Source organism: Somniosus microcephalus, chromosome 13, assembly GCF_052327205.1.
Source record: "Somniosus microcephalus isolate GS21.2 chromosome 13, FLI_Smic_1.0, whole genome shotgun sequence".
Classification (NCBI taxonomy): Eukaryota; Metazoa; Chordata; class Chondrichthyes; order Squaliformes; family Somniosidae; genus Somniosus; species Somniosus microcephalus.
In genome coordinates, this window is record NC_140999.1 from 42,012,659 (window position 1) to 42,027,481 (window position 14,823).

The following is a 14,823-nucleotide window of genomic DNA, read 5'->3' on the forward strand; positions in this document are numbered from 1 at the left end:
CAGTCTTATTTAGAACTGCAGAGAAATCCTGAAAAAATGTCAGTCAATCATCCCACTGGCTCTTGAGTCTTTGTCTCCAAGGCATAAGGGCCAGTAAGACCTTCTGGTTTGGTCCCTGGTCTGTACTAGGCATCTCCACTGACCACTCGTCCTCTGGATTAGGGAAGGGAAAGCCGCCCAGGACTCTTGCTAGAGTGTGTGTGTGTTGACTCACAGTAAGGCCCAGGATTGGTGTTATACCTCCATGGATGAATAGTTTGCTGTCAAAGCTCACTTGTGAAAAACATTCCATTGGGCGAGGTAATAGAAGGCAATCAACAGCAATAAAACTGTGTACCCCTGTGAGGGAGGAAATGCCTTCAGGAGAGGCATGAAATTAGGGGGACACTGAGAAGATAATTGGCAGAGATTGTGAAAATTCCCCACGTAACATCATGAAAGTAATTCATTGTGTGAGATGTTTAGAAGTTTCAGGTCTACTTTAGATATTTGATTAGGTGGTCTTTCCTGTAAGCGGATCTTGCATCCCTTACAATCAATTCAATTCAATTCAATTTTATTTGTCATATATGCAGCAGACGTGTGTACTGCACAATGAAATGTTGATTTTTACGAGTCCTCCCAACATTGGAATAAATATGGCATAACAATGATAAAAATACTAATAGAAATACTAATAGAAAGACAGTAATAATAAATAAAACAACAGTAATAAATAATAATAAATTAATCGTTCATGAGTCTTATGGCCTGGGGGTAGAAGCTGTTTCGAAACCTGTTGGTACGAGACCGTATGCTTCGATATCTCTTACCGGACGGGAGCAGGACGAAGAGGTTGTGGCTGGGGTGACTCGCGTCTTTAATGATTCTCAGGGCCTTCCCCCGGCACCTCTCGGGGTAGATATCCTGCACAGCAGGTAGTTTAATTCCTATAGTGTGTTGTGCAGCTTTCACTACCATCTGTAGAGCCTTGCGGTCTGTGGCGGTGCAGTTGCCATACCAGGTAGTGATGCAGCCGGACAGGATACTCTCGATGGTGCACCGGTAGAAGTTGGTGAGAATCTGGGGGGCCATTCCAAATTTCTTCAGTCTCCTGAGGAAGAACAGGCATTGGCATGCCTTCTTGGTTACAACGTCAATGTGATGAGACCACGTTAAGTCCTCCGTAATGAATACACCCAGGAATTTGAAGCTGCTGACCCTCTCCACCTCAGCCCCTTCGATGTAGATTGGGGTGTGTCCCTCCCCCTGCCGCTTCCTGTAATCCACGATCATCTCCTTTGTTTTGCTGATGTTGAAGGAGAGGTTGTTGTACTTGCACCATTCTACTAGGGCTCTTACCACCTCCCTGTAGCCTGTCTCGTCGCCATCTGTGATCAGGCCTACAACGGTAGTGTCATCAGCAAACTTGATGATGGAGTTGGAGTTGTGCGTGGCCACGCAGTCGTGAGTAAACAGGGAGTACAGAAGGGGGCTGAGCACACAACCCTGGGGAGCTCCCGTGTTCAGGATCAGTGTGGAGGAGGTGTTTCTACCTATTTTCACCACCTGGGGTCTTCCCGTCAGGAAGTCCAGGATCCAGTTGCATAGGGAGGTGTTAAGTCCTAGCTCACTGAGCTTGTTGACAAGCTTGGAGGGGATAATGGTATTGAATGCTGAACTATAATCAATGGACAACATTCTCACATAGGTGTTCCTCTTATCCAGGTGTGATAAAGCAGTGTGCAGTACAGTGGCGATGGCATCATCCCTAGATCTGTTTGGGCGGTAGGCAAATTGGAGTGGGTCCAGTGTGTCAGGTAGTAACGAGTTGATGTGGGTTTTGACCAGCCTCTCAAAGCACTTCATGATGACAGAAGTGAGTGCTATGGGGCGGTAGTCGTTTAAACAGGTTACTTTTGTTTTTTTGGGGACTGGAATAACCGATGTCATCTTGAAGCGGGTGGGGACTACAGACTGGTACAGTGAACGGTTGAATATATCCGTAAACACGGCTGCCAGCTGGTCAGCGCATGCTCTAAGGACACGCCCAGGGATTCCATCTGGACCGGGTGCTTTGTGGGTGCTCACTCTCTTAAAGGTCTTGCTCACGTCAGCCACGGAGATTGAGAAGACCCGGTCGTCCTGAGCCGCGGGTGCCCTTGTAACAGGCCAGTTATTGTTGGCCTCAAACTGGGCGTAAAAAGTGTTAAGCTCATCCGGGAGAGAGGCATTGCTGGGCATGACACAGTTGGGTTTCCCTTTGTAGTCTGTAATAGATTGTAGTCCACTCCACATCCTTCGCGAATCTGAGCTATGATAGTGTGACTCCACTTTGTCCGTGTATTGTCTTTTTGCATTTTTGATGGTTTTTCTGAGGTCGTACCTTGATTTCTTGTGCTCATCCATGTCCCCAGGAGTTTACCTGTACTACCCAATGTCTAATTATATGATAACATGACCTAGGGGCATAACAATGACACTCCCATGTTACTGTAAGTTTACATGTCCCCTCACTGTGTCTCCAATCTTCCAAGAGACAGACTAATTAACATTTTAGTCAGATGCGAATCAAAAGCTGCATTATTTTACAGTCAGTAAGTAAACGTACAGAAGAACAGTTATAGCAAATCTCACCTTGCTTTAACTTAATTTCAGTCCCTCGTAATAAATTCATGTCAGTCCATTTCTTGCTGTCCTCCTTTGTCAATCCTCGCCTTACTTGTCCCTTTTTGTGGGCTAACTACTACGTCCTTGGAATCCTCACTAAATCAGACCAAGGTTTACTCTGTGGCTGATCATCTCTCAAGTTAGATTGGCCTAGGCCCTTTCCTGCCTCTCTCCGTAGGACTTACCAACTAACTGAGGAGGAGGAATTCCTGGAATGTTTTCGGGACGGTTATCTGGACCAATATGTCGAGGAGCCGACTCGAGATCAGGCCATTTTAGACTGGGTATTGTGCAATGAGAAGGGACTTATCAGCAATCTTCTTGTACGAGGCCCCTTGGGTCAGAGCGATCATAATATGATCGAGCTCTCAGTCGAGATGGAGAGTGAGGAAATTGAATCAGAGACTAAGGTCCAGAACTTAAATAAAGGGAATTACGAGGGTCTGAGACGGGAATTGGGTAAGATTGATTGGGTGGTGTTTCTGGGGGGATTGACAGTGGAGAGACAATGGCAAGCATTCAAAGATAGAATGGAAGAATTCCAGAACATGTTTATACCGGTTTGGCATAAAAATAAACCTAAAAAGGTGACTCAACCGTGGATAACGAGGGAAATTAGGGACAGCATAAAATTAAAAAAAAGGGCATATCAACTGGCAAAAAAAAGCACCAGACCGGAAGATTGGGGGCAGTACAGGATACAGCAAAAGAGGACAAAGGGATTAATCAGGAAGGGGAAAATAGAATACGAAAGTAAACTTGCAGCAAACATAAAGACAGACTGCAAAAGCTTTTATCGGTATATCAGGAGGAAAAGACTGGTAAAATCCCAAGTCGGTCCCTTGCAGTCCGATTCGGGAGAATATATAATGGAGAATAAGGAAATGGCAGACCAATTAAACTCATACTTTGGTTCTGTATTCACAAAGGAGGACACAAATAACCTCCCAGGAATATCGGCAAACATAGGGACTAATGAGAGGGAGGAGCTGACAGAAATTAGTATCTCTAGGGATATGGTGTTGGGTAAGTTGGGGGGACTGAAGGCCGACAAATCCCCGGGGCCTGATAAACTACATCCTAGGGTACTTAAGGAGGTGGCCCTGGAGATAGCAGATGCTCTAAGGATCATCTTCCGGAACTCCATTGACTCGGGAACAGTACCCGTGGATTGGAGGGTAGCTAATGTTACCCCAATATTTAAAAAGGGGGGTAGAGAGAAAGCAGGGAATTATAGACCAGTAAGCCTTACATCGGTTGTGGGCAAAATGCTAGAGTCCATTATTAAGGATAAAATAGCGGAGCACTTGACAAATGGGGAAAGGATCGGACAGAGTCAACATGGATTTACAAAGGGTAAATCGTGTTTGACTAATCTGCTGGAATTTTTTGAGGAAGTAACTGGTAAAATAGATGGGGGAGAGCCAGTGGATGTGGTGTACCTTGACTTCCAGAAAGCCTTCGATAAGGTTCCACACAAAAGATTATCATGCAAAATTAAGGCTCATGGAATTGGGGGCAAAGTATTAACGTGGATAGAGAACTGGCTGGCGGATAGAAAACAGAGAGTTGGAATAAACGGCTCGTTTTCGGAGTGGCAGGCAGTGACCAGCGGGGTGCCGCAAGGATCTGTCCTGGAACCCCAGCTGTTCACAATATATATAAATGATCTGGATCAGGGAATTGGATGCAATATTTCCAAATTCGCTGACGACACTAAACTAGGAGGAGGGGTGGGCTCTGATGAGGATGTCAGGAGGCTACAGTGCGATTTGGACAGGTTGGGGGAATGGGCGGATACGTGGCAGATGCACTATAATGTGGATAAATGCGAGGTTATCCACTTTGGGGGTAAAAACAGGAGGGTAGATTATTATCTAAATGGCAATAGATTGGGAGATGGGGAAGTGCAGAGGGACCTGGGTGTTCTTGTGCACCAGTCACTGAAGGAGAGCATGCAGGTGCAACAGGCGATTAAGAAGGCAAATGGTATGTTGGCCTTCATATCAAGGGGGTTCGAGTATAGGAATAGGGATACCTTACTACAGCTGTACAAGGTGCTGGTGAGACCGCATCTGGAGTATTGTGTACAGTTTTGGTCGCCCCATCTGCGGAAGGATGTTCTTGCCATGGAAAGAGTGCAACGGCGATTCACCAGGCTGATACCTGGAATGGCGGGAATGACCTACGAAGAGAGATTAAATAGTTTGGGCTTGTACTCACTGGAGTTTAGAAGATTGAGAGGGGATCTCATCGAAACATATAAAATTATGGCAGGCCTGGACAGGCTGAATTCAGAGAGAATGTTTCCAATGGCCGGGGAGCACAGAACCAGGGGCCACAGTCTAAAAATAGCGGGCAAATCATTTAAAACAGAGATGAGGAAGAATTTCTTCACTCAAAGAGTGGTGAGCCTGTGGAATTCCCTGCCACAGAGGGCTGTGAAGGCTAATTCAATAAATATTTTCAAGAGAGAATTGGATATATTTCTGAAGGCTAAGGGGATTAAGGGTTACGGAGAAAAGGTGAAGATCAGCCATGATCTCATTGAATGGCGGAGCAGGCTCGAACGGCCGAATGGCCTACTCCTGTTCCTATCTCTATGTTTCTATGTGTTCCCAGTTCTATTGTTGCCTCTCTGAACAGGAAATTGAGGGCTTGACACCAACAACTTTCCTGTCTGGGGCTGCCAATCAAGCTGGCTACTGCTTCTGGGTGGAGGCCCCTGACAACCAACTCCTGCTGTTTCCAAAATGAATAGGGCTCACCCAACATGATGAGGTTTGGATAGTTCGCAGGAAAGACTTAATGATCAGAAGACAGAGCCACATTCCACAGTCTGTCTGGCTTGGCTTAAATAAATGTTTAATTTATATTAACAATTTAGACTGTGGAATCAATAACACAATTTCTAAATTTGTGAACACCACCAAATTGGGAGGGATAGTCAATATTGAGGAGAACTGCAACAAATTACAAGAAGACATTAATAAACTTGCAGAATGGGCATGTAATTGGAAAATTAATTTCAACACAAGTGTGAGGTATTACATTTTGGTAAGAAAAATAGGAGGTCACATATTACTTGGAAAATAAGAATCTAAATGGGGCAGAGGAACAAAGGGATCTGGGAGTACAAATACACAAATCACTAAAAGTAGCGATGCAGGTTAATAAGGCCATAAGAAAAGGAGGGATAAAATTGAAAAGTAGAGAAGTTATGCTAAGCTTGCATTGAACCTTGGTTAGACCACACAGAGTACTGTGTACAGTTCTGGTTGCCATATTATAAAAAGGATATAGAGGCACTGGAGAAGGTTGGAAAAAAGATTTACATGGATGATACCAGAAATGCGAGATTATACCTATCAGGAAAAGATGAATAGCCTGGGTCTCCTTTCTCTTGAAAAGAGAAGACTGAGGGGTGACCTAATAGAGGTCTTATGGGGAAGAGCAAAACTAGAGACCATCAATATAAAATAGTCATTAAGAAATCAAATAGGGAATTCAGAAGAAACTTCTTTACCCAGAGAGTGGTGAGAATGTGGAACTCGCTACCACAGGGAGTAGTTGAGGCGAATAGTATAGATGTACTTAAGGGAGGCTAGTTAAGCATATGAGGGAGAAGGGAATACCGGTTTATGCTGATAGTTAGATGAGGACGTATGGGAGGAGTGCTCTTGTGGAGCATAAATGCCGGCATGGACTGGTTGGGCTAAATGCCCTGTTTCTGTGCTGTATTTTCTATGTAATTTCTTCTCCCTCCCCACCCCGCCCCCCCCCTCCCCCTTCCCAGCTTCATGCTGCAGAGGGGACCTTTAAATCCTTTGAGCTCCATTTAACTTCAAAGTAACAAATCTGTATGAATCATACCCAGCTTTTCCACAGCTAATGGTCAACATCCCCAAACATGACAACTGGTAATGTAAACACTTTATTTTTTTCCCCTGACATTTTTAGGAATAATTCAAGTATATATCTCGCAATAAAAACTACTTCTAATCACATCAGATTAACAGGAGACAATTTCTTCTATTGCCAGTTTTCTCTCATTTTCTTTCCTATAAGTACTGAGTCTTGGCTCCATGGGTACACCCTCCTCCAAGTGACTATCCATTATTCGACTGTGGGGAGGGTGCATCATGGCTGAACCCAACCTTCTCCTCACTTGGCATCAACATATATACAGTTTCCAACAGAGAGCACCCAGGAGCAGGAGCCTTGGCTAGCATTCCTAACCCAGTGTGTGAAGGCCAATTTTAACACCCCTACCACCGCCTCAGCTAAGGTAAGCTAATTGATTCAGATTCTTCTGTTTAGAAGGAGCCAGTAATAGGTGCCTGTAGGTTTCCTGCTCCACTGATAGAGTGCCTGAAGAAATCAAAGTAACGTTAATAGAACTGACAAAAGTAAAGTTCTCTATGTTCGGCTGGGTGGCTCCGCATTGTGGCGTTAGCCACTCGTGCTTCGCATATACCAGATGTTGTGAGATACAGAAAATAATGAGAGACAGAATCATGAATGGGATGGTTCTTTTATCAGACTAAAAAGCAGGGGTCTCCTTTTGGCTCATCTGGTAAGGCTAGTGAGTACCTGATCTGTACACATCAGTAAGGTCCCAGTTACATCCATTGTCTGTGCTGAGGTCTCAACGGGGTGGAATTATACACAGTACAGTTGGCCCAGAACCCTTGGACTCAGGAAAGGAAATTGTCCAGAGTTTCCACTTCTGATCACTAAACGCCTGCACCTGCTAGAAGTGCACATAAGTGGATATTGTGTGAGGACAGGATTGGTCCTGACTGTGGAGTCCTCCATGATCAAGTGGCCTGGTAACATTCACAGTCCAGGCAATCCTTCTCTTAGCTCCAGCTTCTTTTTCTCTCCATCCAAACTTTTCTTTACTTTTTGTTGTTGATTTTCCTACAGTCAGTGCCCCTCTGAACATAGGAAAATAATGGACAAGAAGAAGCAGTTTGACCCCTGAAGCTCAACTAGCTGGTACCCTAGTTCTCTTCTTCCGCCCCTCCCTCCCCACCAAAGGCCATCTCTGGTACCCTAACTGTCCCATTGAAGCCCTAACTTTCCTATTATAGTATCAAACCATATTTTGACTGTTTTTACCTCCACTGATTTCATGGCAGATTATTCCAAACAATTTATCATCCTTTTGAATTTAATATTTTAAGTAATGTTCTTGGTTTATTTTCCACAATAGTTTTGTTGCAAATTGGAGCTCTTCACCTAACAGTGATCACCACATGAAATGGTAGACACAACCCTGAAATCATTTAAGAATCCTTTAGATGCTGTAATGTGAGATGTCAAACAAGTTTGGGATTTTTGGACATTTTTCCACTGAAAGGATTTGCAAAAGAGCTACATTTAAAGGTTGGGTTTTAAAACAAATTATAGTCACACAAGTTTTTTTTAATAAAAACAAAAGATTATTAAAATGCTAATATACTATGCATTGAAATTGTTTCCCCAAAGACAGAAAACAATAAGCAATGTGTTAACCTGTCTCATTATGTCGGGAAGTCCCTGATCCCAGGCCTTCAGCAGGGGTTGTCTGATATAGGCCCTCCTCTCTGGTTGTGAACATGGGGCGTAATAGCTGCTAGGGCAGACTTTCTCCAGATTCAGAAGGCAGGGGTAGATAGATGTTATTTTGTTTGTGTATGTTCATGTGCTGTCTTAGAAGTAAAACCGCTCAACAATTCGTATCTGACCTCTTCTTATCAAGTGTTTTCTCGATCCATTTTTGAAAAGATTGGTAGGACTTGTGCGAAAGACACGCATCTAATTCAGATCACAGGAGGATCGATCCTATTGTTACATTTTAGGTTACGCTCTCATATTAGATATTGAGCAGTACAGGCACACAACAAAACGCAAGCTGCTCAGACCGCTTACAGGAATGACCAGCAGCATTCTACTCCAGAGAATATCTGAAGAAGGACCCAAATTTGTGATGGGTTGCAGATATTTTTCTGGATAGTCAAGCAGGATAAGCCAAATAGCTGCCTTCTGTCACCTTAAAACTATGCTTTTGGCAAAACTGTTATATGAGGGTGGAGCAATTTGCTGTAACTTATTATATGCAAAAGACTGATTTGCTTTCTGTAGAGTTGAATTCTCGACTGGCAGATGTGCCTGATGGTGATGTCCCTTTAAATAACTTTTACAGTAAAAACACAAGTGCAGTTCGAGAGTGGAAAGCTTGTACATTTAAGGTGTTCTTTATTGCCTGCAGTTTTAATTGTCTTGGGTATATTTTTAATTGGCTGATTGAACACAGATGGCCATCGGACTGATGGTGTGCCTATTGCTCTTGTTAGATTAAATGGATCTATGTCATGTTAATATCGCTGAGACCACGTTTCACATACAGGTTACTCATGCTTATATAGATGACTCTGAGTTTATTGTTATCTTGTGTTAAAACAACAATGACGACTTGTATTTATATAGCGCCTTTAAACGTAGTAAAACATCCCACGGCACTTCACAGGAACGTTATATAACAAAATTTGACACTGAGCCACATAAGGAGATATTAGGGCAGATGACCAAAAGGGGTAAGTTTTAAGGAGCGTCTTAAAGGAAAAAAGAGAGGTAGAGAGGGAGAGAGGTTTAGGGAGGAAATTCCAGAGCTTAGGCCCTTGGCAGCTGAAAGCACGACCGCCAATGATGGAGCGATTAAAATCGGGGATGCTCAAGAGGCCAGAATTAGATGAGCGCAGATATCTTGGAGGGCTGTGGGGCTGGAGGAAATTAGAGAGATAGGGAGGGTTGAGGCCATGGAGGGATTTGAAAACCAATGACGAGAATTTTAAAATCGAGACATTGCCTAACTAGGAGCCATTGTAGGTCAGCAAGCACAGGGGTGATGGGTGAACAGGACTTGGTGCGAGTTAGGACACGGGCAGCCGAGTTTTGCATGACTTCAAGTTTACAGAGGGTGGAACGTGGGAGGCTGGCCAGGAGTGCGTTGGAATAATCAAGTCTAGAAGATTATTTGGACTCTTGTTGATTCTTGCTAATTGGGCGTCATGTTAGATTAATGCCATGGTTGAATGAGTTCACCTGTACAACAAAAGTATTAAATTAAGTCATGGGGAATGTGGGCTTTGTACTGAAGGCCCCAGGTCTGATCCTCAGTCTATACTGTTAGCCGATCTCCGCTGTGGTGGTGATGCGGGTGTTGTAATTGGCCTCACTGCCACTAGATTAGGGACATTTCAAAACCAGTCAGGATTTTTGCTCTGGATTGGTACCCAGTGACATCCACTGGAAAGCATGCGTTTGTGTACGTCAGCAGAGGATAAGATCAGGCATGGCAGTAATGCCCTGCATGACTGATCAGTTGGGGAATACTTGCTGCCTGGACTCATGGTCACATGGATGAGGTACCGACGGGCAGCCAGCACCCGTGGAACCATACCCCAGAAACAGTCTGCACCTTCAGAAGAGGGGCAAAAACTAACAGGCTGGAAATGAAAACTACAGCTGCCAAAGCATTTTCCAGATCATTAATTATTCAGGTGTTAAGGCTGCAAACTTACTTATTTAACACAGAGCTTCAGAGACTGCACTTAATAAAATGTATATAAAACTGAAATAGAGTTTCACAGTCTTAAAACACCTGACTTTCATCATTAATTGAATTTGACCAAGCGTTTTTGTTAATAATTAACGCAGAAAACTGAAGCACCAAAAATAGGTTAACTGTAGGAGGCAGTCTCCAGCCAAAACTTGAACCTAATTTCTCTTTCAGATACTGACTGGCATGTATTTCCAGTATTTGCCTTTTTTTAGCTCAAATTATTTCTCTGTTCACCATAGAAATATTGGGCCGTATTTTCCAATTGGAGGCCTCCTGTGTGCGAAGAAAAATCTACGAACTTACCTGAGGGCTCCCGAGGCGCCTATACTTCTGATCCTGGGCCTCTCCAAACTCCAAGTGCACAGGGCCTACAATCCCAGTGGCGCAGGCAGTTCACAAGAGTCCCTGGGATCACGTGGCCATGGGAAGTCATTAGAAGAAGGGAATCTCCCTTTATACACTTGACAGATAGACCTGTCAAATATATGAATGGCGATCACCCCAAAAACATAGTAAAACATTAAATAATTTTTTTTTAAACCATCACATTTTTAAAATTAGTTGAAATTACAATAGATGAAATATTTTAAACAAAAATTAAATTTTTTGAAAAAAATAATTAGTTTTTTACGGGGCTAAAATTAAACTTACCTTTTTTTAAAGTATTTTTAAATGATAAATGAGTGAAAATTTTTTTTTTTACTTTTTTCAACTCTTATCCTGGTAAAAGCAGGCCTTACGCTTTTACCAGGCGTAAGAATTGTAAGGGTTTCCTGCGGGCGGAGGGTCTCCAGAAAGCGGAACTCTCTGCCCGCAGAGGCCCTTCTCCAGGGCAGGCATGCGATCTCTCAGGAGCATTCTTGACAGATTGGAAATGCCGGTTTTCAGCACATGCATTGTGCATGCCTGAAACCAGCATTTCCGATGTCCCTACGGGTGTGTGTACAGTGCGTACACACCCGTAGGGATCGGAATATCCGGCCCATTATGTTTAAGATATGGGTAATAAAACTGAACAGAAATAATTAAAACAAAGTAATCTATAGGGGGTGAATATATTTTGAACTGCCAAGTGACACTTTGGCAAAACATTAAGAATTCTGGTGAAAATGTCTGTAATCCCTTTCAAAGCCATGTTAGACAGCTCTCCCCATGACCGAATGGGTCAGAAGGTCCCACTCTATGCTGAGTTGGCTGATCTGAGTTGGGGGAGCGGTAGGAAGGCAGCAATTAGCCCATGACCTGGCTGAACAGGTGAAAAATGAGCTGGGGTTCTTATTTTCTCTTCCCTACCCCTCTCCCTCGCCTCCCAAATGCTATCCAGGGACCACTGCTGAAAGTACAATGTGTGTGATGTCGGGCGAGGGTATGACTGGCCAATAATACCCAATGTCAAATAACCTGTCGAAACACATTGTGTGAGTTCGCAGTTGACAAATGGCCATAGGTGAGGGAGTAGAGAGCGGCAAACCACCGTAGTTCAACAGGTGTCAACACCTTGAGTTGAATTGAAGGGAAGAAAAGTCAGAATACAGCTTAATGCATTGAACTACCATCAATTCAGGAGGCTGGTGTGGGAAATGGGGAAATGCCACATGGTGCAGTCAGGGAGCTGCAATCAGGGACATCATTTCCATCTTTGTTACTTTTAGCAGAAAGGCTTTTGGTGTTTGTGTTTCTGTGTGTATGTCTGTTGTGCTCGCTCTCAATCTAAACTGATTTGGGAGTTCTCCATATTGATACTGGGCGTCTGAAATGGGAAAGTGTTTTATTTCCCAATATTAACAGCCCTCCCTGGCCCATGCTCCGCCCCTCGCTGGCCCATGCTCCGCCCCTCGCTGGCCCATGCTCCGCCCCTCGCTGGCCCATGCTCCGCCCCTCGCTGGCCCATGCTCCGGCACTAACATTGCTCTACTAAAAAAAAAACACAACAAAATTTAATTTGTATCCTGCAGTAAGAAGGCAAAAGTCAGGGAATTTAGGTTTGCTCTTTAAATGAGGTGTGATCTGACTCTCTATTTTATAAGGATGGACATTTTTTGCTGAATATTATTGATGCTTGACTACCTACTGGTTTGAATCAAAGTATTTGTAAATAATGAATAGGTTTTCAGTGCTATAAGTTAAATGCTGTTCATATTAATAATTCTTTTTTGTATTTATCCCTAGGGCCAGTAACAAATGCCTTTCTGATGGTTGCCTCGGCTAACATGTTCAACCCTGACTGCAGACCCAGCGTAAGTCTCCCAAAATTTAGCAGACATGTTCACACCTCTGAAATCACAGAAAACAATGAGGGAGGTGCGATAACCCTACGTCTTCAGCACAACAAGAAGGTAAGATTTTACTGCGTAATGTCTTTTGAAGCTTCATTAGTTGCTGCAAAAGGTCCCTCTTGACCTGCCTGTATCCTTTGACAACGGTTGACCACACCATCCTCCAACGCCTCTCCTTCATCCAGTTGGATGGGATTGCACTCGCCTGGTTCCATTCTTATCTATCCAGTAGTAGCCAGAGAATCACCTGCAATGGCTTCTCTTCCTGCTCCGCACCGTTGGCTCTGGTGTCCCCCTAAGGATCTATCCTTGGCCTTCCTCCTATTTCTCATCTACATGCTGCTCCTTGGTGACATCATCCAAAGACACAATGTCACATTCCACTTGTACGCTGACGATACCTAGCTCTACCTCACCACCACCTCTCTCGACCCCTCCACTGTCTCTAAATTGTCAGACTGCTTGTACGATATCCAGTACTGGATGAGCAGAAATATTGGGAAGACAGAAGCCATTGTCTTCGGTCCCTGTCACAAACGCTGTTCCCTAGCCACTGACTCCATCCCTCTCCCTGGCAACTGTCTGAGGCTGAACCAGACTGTTTGCAACCTTGGTGTTATTTGACCCCGAGATGAGCTTCCGACCACATATCCGCCCCATCACTAAGACCGCCTATTTCCACCTCCGTAACATCGCCCAACTCCACCCCGGCTCAGCTCATCTGCTGCTAAAACCCTCATCCATGCCTTTGTTACCTCTAGACTTGACTATTCCATCGCACTCCTGGCCGGCCTCCCATCTTCCACCCTCCGTAAACTTGAGGTCATCCAAAACTCTGCTGACTCTATGCTAACTCGCACCAAGTTCCGTTCACCCATCACCCCTGTGCTCACTGACCTTCATTGGCTCCCGGTTAAGCAACGCCTCGATTTAAAAAAAATTCACATCTTTGTTTTCAAATGGCCTCCGCGCTCCCCATCTCTGTAACCTCTTCCAACCCCACAACTGTCCGAGATATCTGCGCTCCTCCAATTCTGGCCTCTTGTGCATCCCCTATTTTAATCACTCCACCATTGGTAGCCATGCCTTCAGCTGCAAAGGCCCTAAACTCTGAAATTCTCTCCCTAAACCTTTCCGCCTCTCTTCCCTCCATTAAGGTGCTCCTTAAAACCTACCTCTTTGACCAAGCTTTTGGTCATCTGCCCTAATATATCCTTATGTGGCTCGGTGTCAAATTTTGTTTGATAATACTTCTGTGAAGCGCCTTGAGACATTTTATTACGTTAAAGGTGCTATATAAATACAAGTTGTTGTTGTTGTTGCAAACACTCTAGAGGGATACTACATGATATTTGACTCACTGCTGCATCACACTCCAGACACTGCACTCTTTTTAAATTGTTTTGCATTTCTAACAGAGAAAGCCAGTCACTTGATGCTGGGTAGATCTGCCGCAGACTGAAACTTACAAGTATTTTCTAATCGGCAAAGCTCCCTAACCAAATAACGAATAAATGGATTCACTTGAGACTGTGATTACCTAGCAATAATTATACTCTAAAATAACAACAGAAAATGCTGGAAACACTCAGCAGGTCAGGCAGCATCTGTGGCGAGAGAAACAGAGTTAACGTTTCAAGTCTGTGACCCTTCGTCAGAACTGGAAAAAGTTAGAGACTCTGTGGCCTTAAAGTGGCATAGCTTCAACTTAGCAAAATAACACTCCTGAAACATATAAAGCAATGCATCATCCGACTTCGTGAGCAACTCCACAGGAGACCTACCAGTGTGTGTATGTGTGTGTATATATATATCTATATATATAAACGGATCGTTCTGTCTGTCCTTCTGTCTGTCTGTCCTTCTGTCTGTCCTCAAGTGTGCGTCTGTCCGGCTATGCGCTCGAAAGTTATAGAGCGTACCTACGCGTGCGTTACGTCGAAAGAAAGCTTACCTTTCCGAAACGGTCGTAAGCGTATTTACGTTTCGGCCGGACGAAAATCGCGCCCGCGGTATCCGAAAAACGTTCAAAATTCTGCTCATTAGCGACAGAGTGACCTCGAGGTCGACCAATCGTACGCCGGGTTCCTGGCGCGTGCGGCCGGGCCCTCCTATGGTCGAGTGACGGACGATTCACCAACCCTACGCTTTGGTGACCTGACGGTTGACCAATCGGTGCGTGTGTGGGCGGGCCTTATCGTTCTCAACCGAGGTGAGTTGCCGCCATCTTGATTCCAAACTTTTCCTTTCTTTTTCCCGCTTTCTGCGTCTTTCAAAAAAACGTTGCTT

The 14,823-nt window shown here is 44.2% G+C and overlaps 1 protein-coding gene across 2 annotated transcripts in view; it reads left to right on the forward strand.

Annotated features, from left to right (window-relative positions):
• The window catches only part of wdr18 (WD repeat domain 18), a 231,301-nt gene that overhangs the window by 183,815 nt on the left and 32,663 nt on the right, over positions 1 to 14,823 (forward strand). For both annotated transcript variants that reach the window (XM_086004818.1, XM_086004819.1), the window contains exon 8: positions 12,428 to 12,594. In XM_086004818.1, coding sequence (XP_085860944.1) covers positions 12,428 to 12,594 — 167 coding nt within the window. The remainder of the gene's footprint in view (positions 1 to 12,427; positions 12,595 to 14,823) is intronic.